The sequence below is a fragment of the Empidonax traillii genome, unplaced genomic scaffold, assembly GCF_003031625.1.
Source record: "Empidonax traillii isolate 1590-97213 ecotype Southwest subspecies unplaced genomic scaffold, ASM303162v1 scaffold102:size1114253, whole genome shotgun sequence".
Taxonomy (NCBI): domain Eukaryota; kingdom Metazoa; phylum Chordata; class Aves; order Passeriformes; family Tyrannidae; genus Empidonax; species Empidonax traillii.
Genome location: NW_020955295.1, coordinates 520225 through 540714, shown reverse-complemented (window position 1 = coordinate 540714; position 20490 = coordinate 520225). Strand labels below are relative to the sequence as shown.

At 40.2% G+C, this 20490-nt stretch overlaps 1 protein-coding gene across 3 annotated transcripts; it reads right to left on the bottom strand.

Moving 5' to 3' along the window:
- Positions 1-8117: 8117 nt before the first annotated feature.
- Positions 8118-16914, bottom strand: FMR1NB (FMR1 neighbor). 3 transcript variants are annotated; one of them, XM_027882175.1, is made up of 7 exons: positions 16798-16914; positions 15639-15710; positions 13953-14066; positions 12771-12905; positions 11372-11468; positions 8979-9125; positions 8118-8277 (listed from the first exon to the last, which is right to left on the bottom strand). In XM_027882175.1, exons 2-6 carry the CDS (start codon positions 15706-15708, stop codon positions 9014-9016), a joined length of 528 nt encoding a protein of 175 aa, XP_027737976.1. In that variant the 5' UTR covers positions 15709-15710; positions 16798-16914; the 3' UTR covers positions 8118-8277; positions 8979-9013. The 3 variants fall into 3 exon arrangements, with proteins under 3 accessions (XP_027737976.1, XP_027737974.1, XP_027737975.1); XM_027882173.1 differs by having other exon boundaries at positions 8118-8279; positions 8982-9125; positions 16798-16913; XM_027882174.1 differs by having other exon boundaries at positions 8118-8279; positions 8982-9125; positions 16801-16896.
- Positions 16915-20490: the final 3576 nt, after the last annotated feature.

Genomic DNA, 20490 nt, shown 5'->3' with positions numbered 1-20490 from the left:
TCTTCTTCCAAGAATACTTTTACATAACCAACATACCTTCAAAGACAAGGAGGAGCCCATCACAAACCCAAAGAAATCTACTAATAGTAGGTTTGCCTACACTGCTGTCAACAGGTCCATAGCATTTGTAAGGAGACAATCAAACCTGAAAGGAGACAAAACCCTTTTCAGCTGGTTGTCTGAATGAATAAAGAAATAATTACTCTTTCCTCTGAGGCTAAATTCAGGCAGATTGGCAGAATTCTCCCCTTGCTCAACAGAAGTAAGTATGAATAAAACAGGTCTGAGCAGCTTTGCCACTTCAGGAGCCTCGGCTATAGAGGAAGCTCTACCTCTTCCCTTTAGCCTGTGACATAAAGCACTGGCCTCTGAAGTGCCTGAGCACTTTCATTTCACTGGGGTCATGAGCTCAGGAAGGTGACAGCTGGGAGGAGGCTAATCTTTGGTGATCATCTAGTTCACACCCTGGAAGACAAATTGTCAGTCAGGTGTGGTGTGAAAGGCACTGGTGGGAGGGATGTGTGACCCTTGCCAGAATGTGACCTGGCTCAGACACGTGGCCTTCCCAGTGATTGGGAACCATAAGCAAATTCTCCTTAAAAGAAAGAAGTGGAGAAGAAAATGGTGAGGTTCTGCAGCTGACTGCATATGCCACTTCAGGCCAGGACTAGAGAACACCTTCCCTACCCCGTAACGATGAGTAAACCCCAATTTCACTGCAGATTACAGTGGCTTACTAAAGCAGTCTGACTACATGATGCACTAATTATGATCTACCCATCTTGTTCATAGGAGTCATTAAGTTGCTGTATCTGTAACAGGCTTAATAACAAGGTGAAGAGAGAATGGGGAAGAAAAAATCATTTACCTGTCTCATTGGTCATTATTTCCTATACTACTGGGGTGTCTGTGTGGGGAGAACTAAGCAGGGGAGAGAGAATTAAAGCACAGAAGGTTATACTTAAATAAGGGAGAGTGAGGTCTGTCCTTGTACTACACCAAAGCATTGGTCTCATAAGTGGGGTGTGTGCACTCAAAGGGGTACACAAGGCAATCCACTGGAATGGATTAAAAATTAAAATTAAAAGGAAAAGGAAAAAAACCTCTAGTGTTTATTCCATATTTATCTCATCCTTTTTTAATTCTGTGTGTGTGTTTTACAAGATACATAATACAGTAGTGAGGGTACATGCTCAAAAATATTTTACTGATAGGGGCACATGATCAAGAAGTTTGGAAACCCAAAGGACTGGTTTTGCAGGTAGCACCAGAACAGCTCTAAAACCAGAAGTAGTGCTGAAACAGCAGAACAGCTAGAGCAGGTAAATGCCAAAAGTAGCTATAGTACTCACTAGTCCTAGTGCTAGGACCAGAACATCCTGCCCTGAGCATCAGATCAGAAGGAAATCACAGTACTAAGTGAACAGTTCTCTGGATGGTAAAGTTAGAATCATAAACCAAGGAAAATTCAGTTATTTGTTACATCTCTTGCTGCTCCTCCAAATAATTGCATAAATGTGAGATTTGTGCTTTAACAACTCTAATCTGTCTACAGATGATGTTTTCAACCTACCACAGTATTTTCTGCAGACTTCCCTAACTCAAAGCATGTCGTTCAGTATTGTCTTTATGCTTCTTATTAATGGTATTAAGCAAATAGAAAATTGATTGTTCTAAGAAAAAAAGTTTATTGAAGTATAAGAATATGAAAATTGCTGCAGTAGGTAACAATAATTCCTTTGAGTCTACCCTGGAATTCTTAACAGTATATATTAACTGATAGATCATAACAGCTCATTTAGAGCTATTTGTTCTATTGCATAAATATGTGGTCAAGAGGTCTTCAATGTACACTGCTGTTACTGCAGACCATAACAGCTGCTTTGGAGCTGTCAGCCTAGTTTGTGACAGCCTATTTTAACCTGAAAAACAAACAAACAAACAAATCCTAATTACTTTGTAGTTGCTGACGCACATTTTAAGCTGATTGTTTGGTGCCACAGCTGAGCATTGTCTGAGCAGGGGAGCTGAAATACTATAGCAACTATAAAGAACAGGTATTTGCTACCATCAGACAAATCACAGGGGACTCAAATTCAGAGTTAATAACAGAGATGCCTGCCACGTGTTTACAGAGAACAAACAATGAGAAAAGGGAGGATGTGTTTTGTTTAACTCTGTACTCTGCTACTTTAAAAACCTACCAGGAACCATTAAAGCTATGTTTATAGTTAGAAAGCAATATCTGCTTGCTCCCCCACTTCCCAGCTCAACTGCCTGCTGCCAGCCAGCTGGGAAAGCTCTGCTGGGAAAGGGGGTGCAGCCCAGCTCATCCATTATGGTAACACGTTTGGATCCAACCAGCATACTGAGAGCTTCCAGCAGAGGAGCTCAGTGGAAAGAACGATGCCACCTTTTCCTGTCTTTTGGCCCTTTGGCACGTTACATTCCTGCGCTGCCCATAGGCACAGACAAGTGGTTGGGAAGGTCAGAGAGGCAAACAGCTTTAAAGGCAAGAAATGCTTGGGGTTCAGCTGATTTTAAGGGCAGGCTAAGGGTAATGTAAATGCTCAGAAAGCCCAGCTGTCTGTCTCTACCAGGCTCTTTGCTCAGAATGCAATTCTCTATAATCATGTCATTCAAAGAGACTTTTGCTAAGCACTGAGGGAAAAGTGGCTTCCTTTGGTGAGGGGAGGAAAATGCCTGTTGCTGCAAGCTATCCATCATCTTAAAAAAGTTCAAGATGTACTAAAGCTCCCTAAATTTTTATTCCCAACAGAGTAGTGTTTCCTCGACGGGCACTCCTCCCATGTCAGAATCTACTTCCCAATACAGTTTTGCAGACATTTACCTGACTGCTAGGTTGGATAATAAATAAATGCCCATCATGTCTTTATTTGAGAAAGATATTCTTCTTGCTGCTTTTTTTTCTTTTCCTTGCACAACTGGGGAAAGCTATTCTCCTCCCCCACCCCCACCTCCCCCCAGCTAGGAAATAGTCATTTTGAGGCAAGACCTTAAAATTGATGATTTTGAAAGTTTTCCCTGTTGCCATGCTGTTCTGCTCCTGCATTCCTGTGGTGCCAACAGATGAAGTTGTAAGCCTGTTCGCCTCCCTGCATCTAATCCTGATACTACTCAGCAGCAGGGAAGGTGGGCAAATGTTCACTAGCAGTTGTTGGCAAAGAAACACAGCAGGATTTAAACTGGATGATGCCACTGCATGTGTAAAACAACCATTTGAGCAAATGCTGCTACAGTAGCATCTTTAACCAGTAAAACAGAATTTGCTGTTAACCTTTTGTTTTCTAGCTAGCTGTACTGATGAGTTATGATTAATTGTATTTCTGTTTAAAAAAAAAACAAAAAACCAAAAAAAACCAAAAAAAACCCAAAACCAAACAAAACCCCAAACCAACAACTAACCAATCTTACAGATAAAAATATGAGATAAATGCTTTTAGCAGTTGCTGTGACAGATTTTTAGTGTGTTCACATATAACAAAAACAAATCGCAAAAGCAAAAAAGAAACAACATTCTGTTGCATTCTGGTAAAATTTTCCACATAATTTTTCCACAAGGTCATTTTCCCCATGAACTTCCTTCTCTTCCCTTCCAGTTTGCACAGCCTGGTCTTTAGCTGATGTGCCCCAACCCCAGATGTTTCACAGTTCACCAAAGTCATTTTATGGCATTCTAGGACTGTTATGAGTGGCAACCACTATAACATTAATTTGCCCTGCTTAGCCACTACTCAGAAGCTTGATATGGATCCCCTGCTGGGACATCAAAACAACACCACCCCAATAACTGTTTTCCCCCAGGCTCTCAGGTTTCCTTCCTTCTGACAGTTGTTCACAGAGACCATAAGAGCTCCTTCCTTCAAACAGCTCTGTCATTCTTTAAAGTTCTCAGTTTGGTATCTGAGAAATATACCTTGAAATGTCAGCTATCAATGCACCCAATGTTAGGAATGGGGAATTAACTTTTTCCTGTCCTTCCCTGAAGATGACGGGAAAAGACTCATCACACAGCCAACCACAATGAGCTACTGCAATTCATAAGGCCATGTTTAATTGAAGAAATTGCATTTTGGCAATGCTGCTGCTTACCTGGTCCATTTAACTGAAGCAGGGCTTTCCCATTAGGAAATGTATGCAAGAGTATTTTATAGCTGTGTATTATCTCCCAGGATCTCCTAGTTGTGCTGTAAGTCCTAAGCAAAGGAGGTTTTCTGTCCTTTTTACTGGCATAGTTTCTCCATCCCAAATTTAGATCAAGTGCTGGATCAAGTATCTTCAATAGGGAAATATTTAAAGCTTGGAGAGTCAGTAAAAACCTGAACAGGAGCCTGGGCAAGAGGCAGGCCAAGCACATGCATCAGGAAATTCCTTTTCTAAAGGCAAGGAAGACATCACTTCAGCTCAGCTGATGACCACAGGTGGAATATTGAACAGCTCTAGTCTTATAGACTGAAAAATCCCATCCTGGAAACCAGGGAGACTGATGCAGCAGGGCTGCAGCATCCCTTGTCCAGGGCAGCAGCTCTGTGTAGAATTGCCACCATCCCTGCCACGTTGCCTGAGTGGCAGCTGACACAACCACACCTGCAGAGCCAGAGACGGTGGTGGATACTGCAGAGAAACAGCTGCTGCAGGGTAAGGCTCTATCCCACTTACCTGCACACAGAACAGAACACAATGTGCTCAAAGATTTATCTGTCTGGATGGGGGATACACGTAGGATAGTAGACTCTGAGAGGAAGCAGTGCAGGAAGAAAGTGCCTTTTGTGAAGGCACTTGGAAGCACTACAGTGAAACTTAGAAGGCCAGAACAGTACAGCTGTGGACAGTTTTTCCCTTTCATCTGGCAGAAAACCATTTTTTTTAATAATTTTTTTTTCCCCCAGTGTTTTTTAAGAACACAAAAGGGTTGGAGCACAAACATCAGAAGTGAAGTTGAGCGGGACAGGACCAGTCACTCCACTGGGACCTTGCAGGAGAACATTGAACACTTGTCCAGTGAGACCTTTACACTTCATTTTAGCTGTGCATCCAACCCTAGGTCAGCAAGGATCAGAGGGACCATAACATTTTAAAATTACATCGCTTACATGGAGACAAGCTCAGAAAATGTTTGTAGAGCAATGAAATACATTCTCCTCCTATATCTCTACTAGCTGGCATTGCATAAATTTCAGCTGGGTAAAACAGGCCTCAGAACTGAACTACAAGCCTTCAAAAATATAAGACAAGTTCCCCAGTCACTGAGACTTTCCTTTAATACAAATTTGTGTTTGGCTTTGGATTTTATCTATTCTCTCACTCTAGCTCTGTAGTGTGAAACTTAGGTTTCATTCCATTGTATTTATTTTTTTAAGTTCTCCTGCCTTTGAAAGCTTTCTAAAGGTCAAATGCACCGAAGTACCAGATATTGCCACAATTGCCCACAGTATCATGCAATCATTTCATATTGCCTTAAAGCTTTCTAAAAAAAAAAAAAAATCATTGCAACCCTTTCTCTTCATCTCACAGAATGTGGATAAAGGTGTGGGTTTGGTGTCAGAGGGAACAGAAAGTGAGCCAAACCCTTTTGCCATCAGACGTGATGCAGGCTCTGGGTGATGTGATGAAGGGCTGTTGAAGCCCTATCATAGCTCTCATCTCGAGGGCAGCAGCATCCACTCCTGGACACAGCTATTGTGCACTGGCACAAGGTGTTTGGCCTTGTATTTATTTAATCTTTGGGAAGATAAAGAGGGATGTTCCGCTGAGAGCTCTTTTGTTTCACTCTCTATCAGTTCAATAGGAGAGAGAGCAGAGCTAAAGCCACAAGCAATGGTTTGTATATCTGGTAAGTCTTCTAAAGCCTTGTCATCATATGCTGTATTATGTTGTCTTTTTTACTGAGTGACCATTGCTCTATTGTACACCATCTGCCTTTTTGTGACTTGATGAACCACATTGTAAAAGGCAGAAATCAATAAAGTTCTCCAGAAGCCAAAAACCACTGAGGGAAAAATGTTTTCCTGCAGCACCATCTTGTGGTCCCTGATTTTAGTACTGAAGTTGTCCCTCCCTCTCCCTAGGCCGGGAAGGTGGAAGGTCTTTTCTGCAGATTTGGGGACCACACCCAGCCGTCAGCAGCTTCTTTGCAAGCCCCAGAGGCACCGTGAGGAGCCCGGGAAAAACGCCTGTGCCTTCTTGTAGCTGACCCGGACCCTAACACAGATCTTGGAAGGGATAGAAAGGACAAAGGAAGACTGAGTTTGGCTCAGCAACATGCCAGCTTTGTGTGTGTGAGGCACTGGGGAAAACACATGCTCCTGTTAGACGTGGGGTAACCCCACCCTGAAATTGTTCTGTAGAATCGTAAAGTCCAGGAGCACAAAACCAACCAACCAACCAACAAACCAGTCATTATTAGGAGATCTGAATATTCACTAGTGGCAGTAAGCAGCAGATCAGTTGACCAAAACATCCATGTGACATTTATGTGACAGTGCCAGTACTGTTCACATCACATGTAGGCCTGTGATTTGACCCTAAGGTGGCAATACTGACCCTCAATAACAGTGAAATAGTTATTATGACATTTTTGGTACAGACAACAGTTATTTATGCAATATCCATGGCTTGACAGCTACTGATTCAGTGAATTGTCAAGCTAATAAAGAAAATAAAATGTAAAATCAGAGCTTTTGCCTTCTTCAACTGAAAAGCAAAACTTCCAGCTTTTTAGAACATTTTTACAACAAAGTTGCTGCATGGAAAAGGACAGGGCCCAAGTCCATGCACTGTGCTCCTGACTGCTGTCCCACTAAGAGGAACATAACCCTGGCTGTGACTTTCTCATCTCACCTCCTGCTCTTACAGCACATGCATTTTGCTTATGCTCACCTTGTTCTGGTGCTGCCAGACACAGTTACTGCAGGCACATTGGTTGCTCACTGTTAAACACAAGTTGTTTTATCGGTGTCTGTCCCTTTGTCAGGACATTATGTGACACTGAGAGCAGTTGTGCTGTCAGTGACAGGAAAACAGAAGGAATTTATCGCCCTTCAAATCGAACTCATGAAGCACCATGCGAAAGCCTACCTTTCTTGCTCTCCCCAGTCACCAGCCAGGAGGATCTCAGTGGTTTGTCACATGCACAGTTCAGCTGTGACAGTGCCTCTAAATTCACGGAGCAGGAAACCGGTTTTATCTTTGTCAAAATGTCTGTAGACATATTTCACCATTCAGAAAAACAACACGAAGAAAGAGCAAACACACAGCAGATTTGGAAGGCAAACAGAGACCTCTGTTCAGTCTCCATCATTCTGCTGCTCCACAGCAAAAATACTGTAATACTTTTTGCTTACAAAATCATAAGCAAACCGTCTCTAATGAAATGCTTCTGGCAATGGTTGCAATGTCAGGCTTTAAAGCTCCTGCATATAATTATGTCTGACCATCAGTAAGCACTTCAACAACTTCATGAGATTGCCCATATGCATATTCCACCCCCATTACACTTGGATTTCAAGTGATACTTTTTTTTTAGGACTGATGAAACCAAAAAACTTATTAAGTGGGGAATTCTGAAAGTGCAGAGTTTTTAGGTATAATTCTAATATTTAATCTCCAGCTTAGGAGCAAAGCTCCCTTCCTGACAGTTGTAGCTTTTGGAAATTCTGCTACATGGACGTCACAGCCCCAAAGAAAAAATGTCAAGTTTTTGCATTATTATGGGTGACACCAATTTCTACTGACATTCTTTTAGGTGCTTACTCCTACTTTGCACTCAGCTGTTGAAAACTGTTACAAGTTTGTTTCTTTTATTTTTTTTTGCACTAGAGAGAAACAGAAAGAAACTGCTGTGCTGTAGGGCCATCCAACACAGAGTGAGCTTCCCTCATCACCAGCATAATGAGGGACAACACTCTCTTAATCTTATTGTAAAACTGACCCCTAAACTGAGATGGGCACATAACTGGTATCTTTATTCCGTCCAAAAGGATGCTACAGTACTAAAAGAACACTGACTTTATTATTCAGGGGTTGCCATGAGCAGTTTGCCTTTCACCTTTACCATTTTTTTTGTACAGGGGGTATGGAATGAGCACAAGGAACTATGAATTAAGAACTTTTATTGCAAAATCAATAGTATTATCAGGGGTTAACAACATTGTATTCCTTCAATACTAAAACCAAACGGGTCATTTTCTAGGAGGTAGTCAAATAATCTTGGTGTCTTCAGCTTGGTCTTCAAGATGAGGTGCATATTGCTATTCACTAAAGAGAAAAAACCCCAAACATGAGTATGACTGGATTTAGGGACATCTTTACGTTTCTGCCAAATCAATCCACTTCCTGAAATAGTTCCTTATTGTCTGATGACTTCATTGACGCTGTTCTATTTCATTGTGACACCTTTAGTAAGCTATAAGTTTGACATGTTCATGCAAGGCAAATGGCATTTCTCTCTCAGATCACACTTGTTTCAGTACTCAGTTGCTCTTCAGCATTGAGGAGGAATGCCAGGATATGGAGCTGTGTGGATGCAATAGCTGAAAAACACCCCTATCCACACAGAAGGACAGGTTTTTCAGTGTCTGTAAACGGATCTGCCTCTCCTGAAAGCAGCAAACCCATTGCTTTTCCACTTTTCCCATGCCACACAGCTTGCACATGGGGTAAGCAGCACTGAAAGGGTGGAGGGCTTTAACCCAGGACTGTAACACCGCCCATGGCTCTGCTGTCAGCACTCCAGCACAGAAACCAAACTGCTGCAAACCCATTGCTTCTCCCACAGCACAAACTGAAGGTGATCCCTGACAAACAATGCCTTTGACAATGTCTACTGGACTGGGAGGTAGCAGGTATTTAGTAGTGCATATCCAGTATTCTACACAGAATTAATAAAACTACCCTAATATGAACGTACAAAAGAATAATTCAATTTTAGAGTAATGGGTTTGTTACCCTCCCTTTACCTTCTTTTTTTTTGTCCTTATGGTCCTTTCTTAAGTCAATCCAGTAGATGAAGCTCTTCATCATTAGTCTGTTCACGACGTTCTCTTCTGTCTCGTGCAATCTGCCTTACTTTTTTGCTCATCCTTTGTAAAGGATTGATACATGGACTGCAACACAATAAAACAACAGCTGAAATTGGTTGACTTCCAAAGGAAGAATTAGAGAAGGTCACATAGACTTCAGCCATGAAATCCTAGCTCCAGTGAGAAACCTCACAAAGCTGCAGCTGATTTCAGAACCCATCACAAGGTTCATCTCTAGAACATAGATTAAAGTAAGGAAAAGCATTTCAATGTGCTTTTCCCTTCTCTTACACTTTCTTCATGAATTTCACCTCACCTTCTGATTCATACAAAATCATGGAGTCATTTAAGTTGGAAAATACCTTAAGGATGATCAAATCCAACCATTAACTCAGTACTGTCCAGTCTCCCACTAAACCATGTCCCCAAGTGTTACATCTACATGGCTTTTAAATGCCTCCAGGGCTGGACTCAACTACTTCCCTTCCTATTCCAAAGCTTGACAACCCTTTCAGTGAAGGCATTCTTCCTAATATCCAATCTAGACCTCTCCTGGCACTGCCTGAGGCCATTTCCTCTTGTCCTGTTGCTTGTTACTTTGGAGAAGAGACTGACTCCCACCTGGGCACCTCTTGTCAAACAGCCCAAGGACCTGCCAAACCTTTCCAGGCCTTTCCCTAGTTGCCCAGGTTTGCTCTCTCTCTCTTTTTTTTTTTTTTTTTTTTTTTTTTTTTTTTTTTTTTTTTTTTTTTTTTTTTTTTTTTTTTTTTTTTTTTTTTTTTTTTTTTTTTTTTTTTTTTTTTTTTTTTTTTCTTTTTTTTTTTTTGTCAATACAGACTCCTATGGGAAACCTTGGAATTTGCTCTAGAAGAGGCACAGGGGAGTTCAACAATTATCCCAAATTTCAACAGCAAAAGCCCTCTCATTTTTTCTGATAACTCTAGAGAACCATTTTTACTTTTGTGCACATCCTCTGCAGTACAGATTTGGCATTGTACATAGGGCCCTCTCAGCAATGACTGTACAATGCTTAAAAAAAAAGAGAATTTCTATCCAGAGAGAAGGTTTTTGGCTCAATAAAGGAATGCTTTCCAAAGCAGTATTCTCTATCAACTGTCTCTAAAATCAGTAAAGCTCAAAGTTTTATAGGGTTGCTTCTTTCCTAGAACTCAAATATATGATGTTGGAAATTTAAACCATTTAGCATCTGTTTAATTACTGCATTAAAAAACAAAGCAAAAAACCAAGTCATAGCAGCAGAGCAATATTCCTAATTTCACTGGCTATCAAAAAACACAGAAACAATCATTTAAACATTAATGTGAATTCCCTCAAAATGAACACATATTAATTCATTTTCCAGATAATTTATGGTAATTTCATGTTGATTCTTTGCCTCCTGTTTTCAGAGTCACGGATGACTCAGTGCAGCTCTCTGTATGCTGAGCATCAGCTGTTGAGCACAGTGTAAGATGCAATGTGGAGGTTTTCACAGCAGGTTTTGTCAAAATGTGGGACTCTACAGCAATAGCCATCTGCTAAGCAGCTACATTAGTAAAGTCTATGTGTGTGTATACATGGACCTATATGATCCCACACAGGCTACTATATCTTAGTAGAGCAAGAGTTGGGGGAAAAAATCTTCACTAAAAAGACAGTTCTGTTGTATTTACCAAGTTGTAGCAATAGCCATTCAATATGAATTACTATCTTGGAAAACAAAGCACAATTATGTTAATTCCTTCCATCCCGTTTTAATGATTTTGATGTCGTGGAACTTACATTTTCCCATTATATTAACAACACATACACATGCTGAAACTCTTCAACACTAAACTGCTTGCACAGAACTCACAGGCTGCAATGTGCCTGATACATTAAAACCCCCCATGCTGCACATTAAAAGCATATTTAGAGATAATTAATTCCCAAGCACACTCTCAGCACACCTTTCTTACTCTCTTCAGGCCTTCTACTTTGCTGTTCCCCTCCTGGAAGAACATCCAGGTGTAACATCCCGGAGGCCTTTGTGTTTTATGTGCATCTTCCCAAGCAAGTAAAGTTAAGATTAAGCCCAAGTTCTTTATAACCAGGTCTTTAGAAACAGTACTAGGGCATTGAATCACTTTTTTTCCTTAAGCCAAATTAACTCTGTGTTTTATATAGCTTCAAAATAGGAGGTCTCATCTTTTGTGTTTGCACTTTAGTTCCTTGCCCTTTTTGTCCAAACTTTTCTCCCCTCACCTACTTAAAAGGTGTCAGTTTTCCATATTTTCACCACTCAGAAGCAGTACTTCTTAAATTTGCTCTGGTCATGCTCTACCACTTACCTTCTCTGCAAAATGGCACAGAAACAGATTGGCAGAAACCCCAAAATCAAAAATCCTCCTCCGGTGAGCAAAATCAGTCGAATTGCCAGTTGCACATCTGTGGAGTCAGCAGAAGTCTGCATTAGTTCTGAAATATTCTAATATATCCACTGAGGTACAGATGACAGAGATCAGCCTCTAAGACAGACATCTTTACTGCCACCAAGTCACAGCCATGCTGCCACTTTGCTTAGACAGAGGTTTCATCAGCAAAACCCTTGACAACATTTATACCTTAAGACTTTAGTAAATATCAAGGAAAATCACCATCTTTTAGCTGAATTTCAAGTTAGACTCAATGATCACAAAGGTCTTCTCCAACCTAAATGATTCTATGATTCTGAGTAAGTATCTTAGGCAAAAGACTAAGTGTTAGAAATGATCTCAGATGAGAAAGAACTGGTCTCAGTTTTTATCTGAGTTTGAATAGCACAAGTGTTTGTTTAGTTTCAGAGGCAACTGGGGTTTGAGTGAGCCCAGGGCATGGGGTAGGGTTGAGTGGGAGGAATAAATAACAATTAAAAAAAAAAAAAAATCAAAGTCCCTCAGGAGCTTCTTTAAGAAAAGAGACAAAATCTTGCAAACAAATGCTATTTATCTACTTCAGTTCATAACTTCTGCAGCGTTTTCTTAGACCCTCATTTTATTCCTAGTGAAATTGAAGACAGAACTTCCAAAGAAGAAGGATTCAATATGCAGTCTGTGACCATCTTACAAACACGACTGCCATGAGCTGAATATCTGCTAAGTGCTTCTATTTTGCCAACAGATTGCTACAAGGCAAGTAGTGAGTGTTTGCATTTTCTTTGGACATATGCTGAATATGCAGGAGCATTCAAAGAGCTGATTAATCTATGAACAAATAATTCAGTAAAATAATCAGCTTTTGATATTGATGTCCAAACAACAAAAGCTTAACAGGAATGAGGAATCAAGCAGTCACAGCTGAATAAGTATGTTTAATTTTAACATTTGCTTGAGTATGTGCCTTAAAAATGAGCAGAAGAGCTCTAATTTTCTCTGTACAGCTCTTCCTCTTGCTATAGTGAAGTGTCTTTTATACATACTATAAAGGCCACAAATAAAGCCTTTACTTCGCTTTTTATATGGACATATGTGACTACATTTTTTTGTACGTCACTTGTTCTTTGCTCGTGCTGGGCTGGATGAGACATCCAGACAACTCTCTACCAATGGATTGTTTTCTTTACTAATATATAAGAAATAAATGCAAGCTTACATTTCCTTTAAAGAGAGCGGCGTCCTGAAGAACTGAAGTTACAAAGAGCAATGAAAACTGTGTTGTCTGAGCAGAAGCAGCACTTGGGCACGAGGCTGAAACCCACAGCAGCAAACTTACCGTCCTTAACCGGCATGTGACACTGCAGGTCCTGGCCAATTTTCATAGGACAACAGTGATTTTTCAAGCATTCAGATGCATTCAGGCTTTCTACTTGACAAGGAATTAAGGGTCTTTCGTTGCTGAGCCGGCATGCTTGATAAAAACAAACAAAAAAATAATAAAAATCAGGTAAGATCTCTACTCTGGTAGAAATGCTCAAGCAGAGGGAAGTCATCACTTCGTTGTCTCTGGTATGTTTTGATTGGTTAACTCTGCCAGAAAACAGTGTCATTGACTTTCATGTATGTTCTTTCCCAAAACCTACTCAATCTTTACACTAAAATGAACAGAAAGGCACAGAAGATCTTTAGCAATTTGCTTTGTTTCTGTAAGAAACAATTACAAAGCTGAAGTTAAACACCATCCTGCCACTTCTTTTTACTTAGGTTTGTAAAGTAAGTGAAAAAAGACAAATTAAATTTTCTGACTGGATTGTTTCTAATTAAAAAAAGAAAACAGAAATTTAAGATAATTTTTTTGGAAGGATTATGTTGCAACCAACCATTTCTGTTTGGCACTAATTGTATGTTTCTACAAGCAGGAGAAAATCAGCTGATAGGAAAAAAACCCCATTATTTTGTTATTGAACAAAATATTTAAACAATTTTAAAAATTTTCTATTTAGTAACAGATTTATTGATAATCATGAGATCTTTTGTAGAAACAGCTTAAATGTATAAGATAGTCATAAATAGTACATGTCTCTGTATATTTAATTCCTGTAAAACATTGTATCACATCCCTTATGTGACAGAGCAGCTGCAAAGCATCATTTCGTTCCAACAACACTCCCAGGACTGGTTGCATTGTCAATCTTGCATTTATCACAGAAATTACTGGTAGCCAAAATTCAGTTTATTAAAGGGAGGATCCTATGCAAAACTTTCCAGCAAAATTCCAGCATTTCCAAAGCACGATCACATCACTGAGGATGGGAGGGTTTTGCAGGAGGGAAGCAAATTTGTGATTGTTCCAAAGGCACATCTAGCAATACCATTTTCAAGAGATCTCATGAATTTTAGACTGAGGGTTTAAAATACATTAAATGCTGACAGGTAGGGGTGGGAGGGTGGACTGGAAGTGAGGCAGAAGTGGAAAGGGAAGAGAGGAACAATGCTGCCAGGGTGAAGTGACACTTACTCATTGGCCTGAAGAAGTTTAAGAGTGATTCAAATACACCTTTCACTGTCATGTTGGGTTTGTTGAGTGCTGTTTCACTTTGTCCTAAATCTTCCTGCACCGGTGCTGCAAGAACTGAAAGTTTATAATGATTAGCTCATTACTATAAAAATATCCATAATTAATTAAATGCAATGACATTTTCATGCTGATTATCACACATTATGAAGGCATTTACAGTCATTATGAACTGTGCTTACTGAGGGCCAGCAAGGTTAAGCACAGATGTCTTTCTGTTGCATTCACTTATATTACTTCAAATTGCTTCATGAACCACAATGAGTAAAGAACTAAAGCTGTAAAATTTAAATTAAAGAATCCACTCAGGTGGAAACTGGCAAGGATAAAAAGCCCTGCTGTTCACCTATAAGCTGCAGGTCACATGAAAACACTTTATCTATCTAAGAGTTATATTTCTCTTATGCACACGAGCAGAACATTCAGCCTTTTAGATAAAGGTCAGACCCCAGTTAAAACACAGAAACGTGGTGAAATGACACAAACAAACATGCATCTCTCCCAACATTTTGCTTCAGACAGCGACCTACTGCAGTTGTGTAGGAAAGAGCAAAACATCCTGAATTTAGAAGGACTGCAGTATTTTCCCAAACCCTAGGGATTTCTTGCTCTGGGACTTCTCAATCACCTTTCATTTACACTACTCCAAAACATGTGGCATCAGTAAACCTTGCTGCCTCCCTCCATCTCTTTTTCATTAAAGCAAAAGTGCAAATCACAGTGGGACTCCACTGGCAATCAACCACTCCCCAATGAGGGGGAAAAACGAAACCCAGTATTCCCCCCTGCCTGCCTTTTTTTTTTCTCTACATGAGAGAAACTTACACCATCACAACTTTAGTAGCTTTCTGTGATGGAGTTTGCTGAAAGCCATTTCATGGTTTTGGAGTTCTTTGTGAACAGAAGTGAGATTACAGCCTAACCAAAAACTCAGGTGTCGAACAACAATCTTTTGGATAATTACTGAGGTAACAGCAACACAAGCATAAACTCCCTCCTTGTCCTGGGGCACAACTTGCCCCTTCTGTGCCATACAAAACTTCCTTGGGAAGAAGAAGCATCAGAGAAGGGAGAATTAAAAGTATTGTCAAAATAGAGAACCTGGAACTAATGTATAACAGAAACGTGACCACCAAGGCTCACACCAATAATCATGTCATGGGGCCCCTCTCCCTGCCAGTGAACAGTACAGAAGAACAGAAAATTTTAAAGATTTTGTAACAATTTCACAGGAATTTCATGAGATTTCATGATTTGCAGTAAGCAAATACATCCATTCGCAAGAGACTATAAGGACACCTTTAACAGTATGCTGGAAAAGAAAAAGTCAAAGCGAGGAAAAAAATAGAAGAATCTATAATCAAAGTTAAAATAAAAGCAAAACACACTGCCAGGGATGAAACAAGCAGCATTTCTTGTACAGATGCACAGAGGAAAAGGGGAAAGTTACAGGAAAAAAAATATTTTGCTCTATTTAAGTCTCAGGACTGATCAATCCCCTCTGGAGTAATTGCTTGCAATATTTCTCAGTACTTTTCAATCATTCCCAAGACAACACAATTGTAAACTTCTTGCTAGCAAAAGCAATCACTGATTCTTGGAAAGTGCTTTTCTCCTTGCAACACTCACGTGAATGGATGCTACAAAGCAGGATCAGGACCACGACGACCCACGCTCGATGGGTGCCAATGGGCAGCATTACTGCAATAAAACCAACAGCAATAACAGCAACAGGGTCATGCATAAAAAAATTAGATCTTGACTTTTTTTATGGATTTATGGATTAGAACAAACCTGACAGCTGATTGCTGCACAGAGAAGAACTGCCTTTTTTTTTTTTTTTCAAGAAAGGAGGCCAAACCAGTGAATACATATATATTTTATCAAGAAATGATTTTGAAGAAATTACTCAGTTAAAGAGAGTTTAAAGGAAGGTATCTTGTTAACAGAGACTAGCCAAAAAAATTATCTCTCTGAAGTGTCCCAGAGCTGGACACCTGGCACTTAAAAAGATCATTTTTAGCTAAAAATTTTAATCCAGCTTCAATGAGCAGATTCAGGACTGAAAACTTAAAAATTGCTGGAAACTTAAAACTGAATTCTAGTTTAGCTTGTTGAATTCTTCAGTCTTTTCAAAATTGGAACACATGAAATGCTTTTGGATAACATTTTTAAAAGGTTCAAATGATATTACAAACAAAATTATATTATGGACAAAAACAGTTTAAGAAATCCCCAAGTCATTCACAGTAATTTCACAGCAGATTTAAGCTGTTTTGTACCCCCAACCAACCCCTGATGGCTACTTTGCCAGATGCTGTATTTCACTTTGCCTGCTGCTCCTCTTTTAACCTCGAAAGGTCTTTTTTTCAATTATTACCACTTAGCTGTTAAGACATGTTAAATCTAGAGACTATTTTGCTAGTATTGATAAGGGGAGAATCCCATTTTTTGAAGTGCTTTACAGAGAAAAGACTGGCTGTTATTTCACACAGACACTGCCCTTTGAAAGGTCAGTTCTCTCTGCACTCCTGCTGCTCCATGAGGAGCTTCCCTGCCTTCAGATATACCTGTGCTATAGAGGAATACACACAAATAGAGAGGAATTCTGTCCCACAGAGAAACTTTGGTAGTTAAACACAAAATTATTTTTAAAGAGGACAGGAATCATGTTTTCCAAGATACCTATTAAAATCTAATACCGTTCAGGACAAAGTGGGAAAACGCTTTTAGGGAGAAGGAAAACAAGGGAGATAAGGAGAAAATTCTTGTTCTTGTCATTACTTACTTCTTCTGCTGTTTTCTCCACTCCTGCTGGAGCTGCAGCTCTCCTCAGTACAGCACCTGCAGACTGGCTACACAGGACCACGACAACCATGGAGTCCAAGCACATCACAATGGGCTCCCCACAGTTACCACCAGCAGTTCAGATGGATGGAACAGGATGGATCAATAGAGGGGCCAGAGAACTGCTGAATGTGTTTTTGGGAAAAATTAGCCCCTCCAGACTGCTAGAAAGCCTCTCAGTCTTCTAATTCACCAAGTTAAAAACAAGTTCATACTTTTAACAATCACGCTCCATCCAGTGTGCAACATAGAAACACCACCTAATTGTGCAGACCAGGTAACAGATGCACCAGGAGATTAAAATACATTCCTTTTCAACCAGAAAATGTTTGGTCAGAATGCTTACTTATAGCTTCTCACTGATCCAAGAAAGGTGAACTAATTAGGTAACAGGATCATCCCATTGGCTCACCAAATATTTGCACAATTGAAGAACAAATTTGAAACATGTATTTCTTAGACCCAGAAAACCAAAAATATCCTGGGCTGCATCAAAGGAAACATGGCTGAGGGAGGTGATTCTGCGCCTCCATTCTCCTCAGACCCCACTAGGCACTCAGCAACAGCTCTGGAGATCTGTCCTGATCTCACCTGGGAAAATTCAATTTCTTCTCAGTAGCTGGCACAGTGCTGTGTTTTGGATTTAGGATGAGAACAACACTGAAAATACACTGATGCTTAGTTGTTAAGTAGTGCTTGCTCTCAGTCAAGGACTTTTCAGTTCCCACGCTCTGTCAGCAAGCAGAAGCACCAGTAACCAGGAGGAAACATGGCCAGGAATGCTGGGCCACTCTGGCCAAAGGAATATTCCACACCACAGAACATTGTGCTCTGTCTACAAACTGTGGGAGGTGGCCAGGAGATGCCCAGGGAGGGGCTGGGCATTGCTCAGCGTTGGGTGAGCAATTGCATTGTGCACCACCTGCTTCTCTTGGATTTCATTTCTCCCACTTTTCATTACAATTATTATTGTATTTTATTTCATTGTAATTATTAAACTATTTTTATCTCAACCCACAATTTTTACCCTTCTCCCCCCTCCTATTCTCGCCCCCACTGGGAGGGCTGAGGGGGAAGAGGGGACTGAGTTGCCAGCAGGGGTTAAACCACAAACCCCCACAATTAAAGGACATGGACCTTTGGGAGCTTGCCCAGAGCAGGGTCATGAAGATGATCAGAGATGAACACCTCTGCTGTGAGAGGAGGCTGAGGGACCTGTGTTTGTTCAGCCTGGAGAAGGTTCTGGGGAGACCTCTAAGACCCTTCCAGTATTAAAAGGGGCTACAAGAAAGATGGGCACAGTTTTTAGCAGGGCCTGTTGCAATAGGACAAGGAGTAATGGTTTTAGCTTAAAAAAGAGTCAATTTAGACTATACATATGGTAGTTTATCATAATGAGGGTAAGGAGGGCCCTGGCACAGGTTGCCCAGGGAAGCTGTGGATGCCCCATCCCTGGAAGCGTTCAAGGCCAGGTTGGACAAGGCTTGGAGCAACCTGGGCTAGTGGAAGGTGTCCCTGCCCAGGGCAAGGAGGTTGGAACCAAATCTTTAAGGTCCCTTCCAACCCAAAGCATTCTAGGATTCTGTCATTTCTATTCATTTCATTAACCAAATGCTCTTTAAATATACTAGTATATTTATATACTAGTTTTTAAAAAATACAGAAGCCTAAAGTAAACGCAGATGCCCCCAAATCAGCATTCTCCAAACAGATGAGCTGCCTAAAGTAGCTGCTGTTTGCTACAAAAGCCACCTGAACTGGTAACTTTTTTCAAGCTCACTTATATATTCACATGCAAATGTTGTGTTGGGTTTTTTTTTCATTTCAGTTAATTTTCACTTAAAAGGGTGACTCTCTTTAGCCTCATGTGCATGCAGCATTAGCTTGCTAAAATAAGCAACAATATATACAGTGTGCTCATTGTTTCATTCTATACCCAGACTAGACACAGCCACTCTCAGCAGTACCAATGAGGAGATACCTGGAAATATCTAATACAGAACAGTCAGTCTTCATTTCCTGAAGCTTATGATTTACATGCAATTAAGACTTACCACACTGATTTATCTCACTGAACACTGCAGACAGTGAGGGGCACTGCTGATACAGTAATGTGGGACTTGTCAGACTACTAAGAATCAGAGAAATTCATCCCACCATTTTGGGCTGAAGACTTAATTGATTTTATTAAATTTAGGACTAGTGAGCCTCCTTGCTGTAACTGTAGTTACACCTGAGGCTACTGCCTGAAAAAGCACAACCAAACCAAAATCCACCCCAAATAATTCTTTGCTATACCATTTCTGCAACAGTCAGTTCTTAGCATTTATAGAGACTTCATCCATGTGATTATCCTTTGCCTTTAATGACCTGCTTTTATTGCAAACCAGTTTCTTATACTCAGTGCAAAAATATAACAAAACATCTTGTCCTACTGAATCCTCAACAGATTCCTACGATTCCAAAATTACCTATGATTGTTGCTCTTTCTTATTATCGACTTCTATACAGTACTCAAAGCACACAAAAATTACTGCTTTGAAGCCTATTGTAAAGGAATTTTTAAACAACGTAAAAAAAGTAATTATGGCAGCTGACTTATTCGTGGCTGAGCAGCAAGTGTTTATCTCTACCTCAAACTCCTCCAGATGAATGACCTTCAGAACTGTGAAAGCACAAGTGACAGACGTGTGATACATTTAAAACAATTGTTAGAAGTAGGGAAAGAGATTCATCCCCTGATGCAGGCAAAAGATCCACAGTCCTCTGTCAAAGACCTGTGATGCCAAAGAGCTGTTGCTGTAAATCACAGCACAAGAATGTGATGTGAAACCCACACTGTGCTTAAGTCTAATTAAACTCTGATGGAGGAAACTGTTGATCAAGCTGGAATCTATTCAGAACACTAAACTAAGGAGGTCTAACCTCAGTTTTAACATAAAACTGTCTTACACTGTTAAGGTAGTAGAAGTACTAGTCACTCCTCTTTTCATGGATGTCAGTATGTCTGGAAAAGACTGTGAGAAGCATCTTTCAGGATGAAAATCTAAGTACTGTAAAGTTCAACTGGATGAAAACAAGCTTATTGCACACCACAGTGGAAACAGGTTCAGCCTTGTCCCTTTTTAACAAATATTAGCCACCAGAAGCAGTAACACATCTCCCCCATCCCTTAACACAGGCTGTAACTGCTTATCTTGCTCTTCCTGGAAAGAGACAAAACCTTCAGCAGTACAGAGAATAAAAATATTTGAGACCCATCTTTTCCCTTGCAGAGCAGTACAGAATTCCACTTAGCAGAACCATACAGCAGGGTTCCTGAAGTGACTGAGGAATACCCACTGGAAGCTGATATTTCCCCTTTTACTGCTCAACACTGAAGGGTTTTGCAGACAGATGTGCTGCAGTTCAGGAAAAAAAAAAAATCTCTTTTCACAGTAAGTGGTCTTACGAAGAAGCAGAATCTACACTCAGTACCATACTCACACTACTTGATGGCCTTCCTGGATTGTGGAAGTAAAGCACAATACATAACATTTGATATTCTAGATATGAAGGACTGAAAAAACTCATCAGTAACTAACTCAAACAATTTCTGTATTCAAGAACCTAATAAAGATTATCTGTTTCAAAA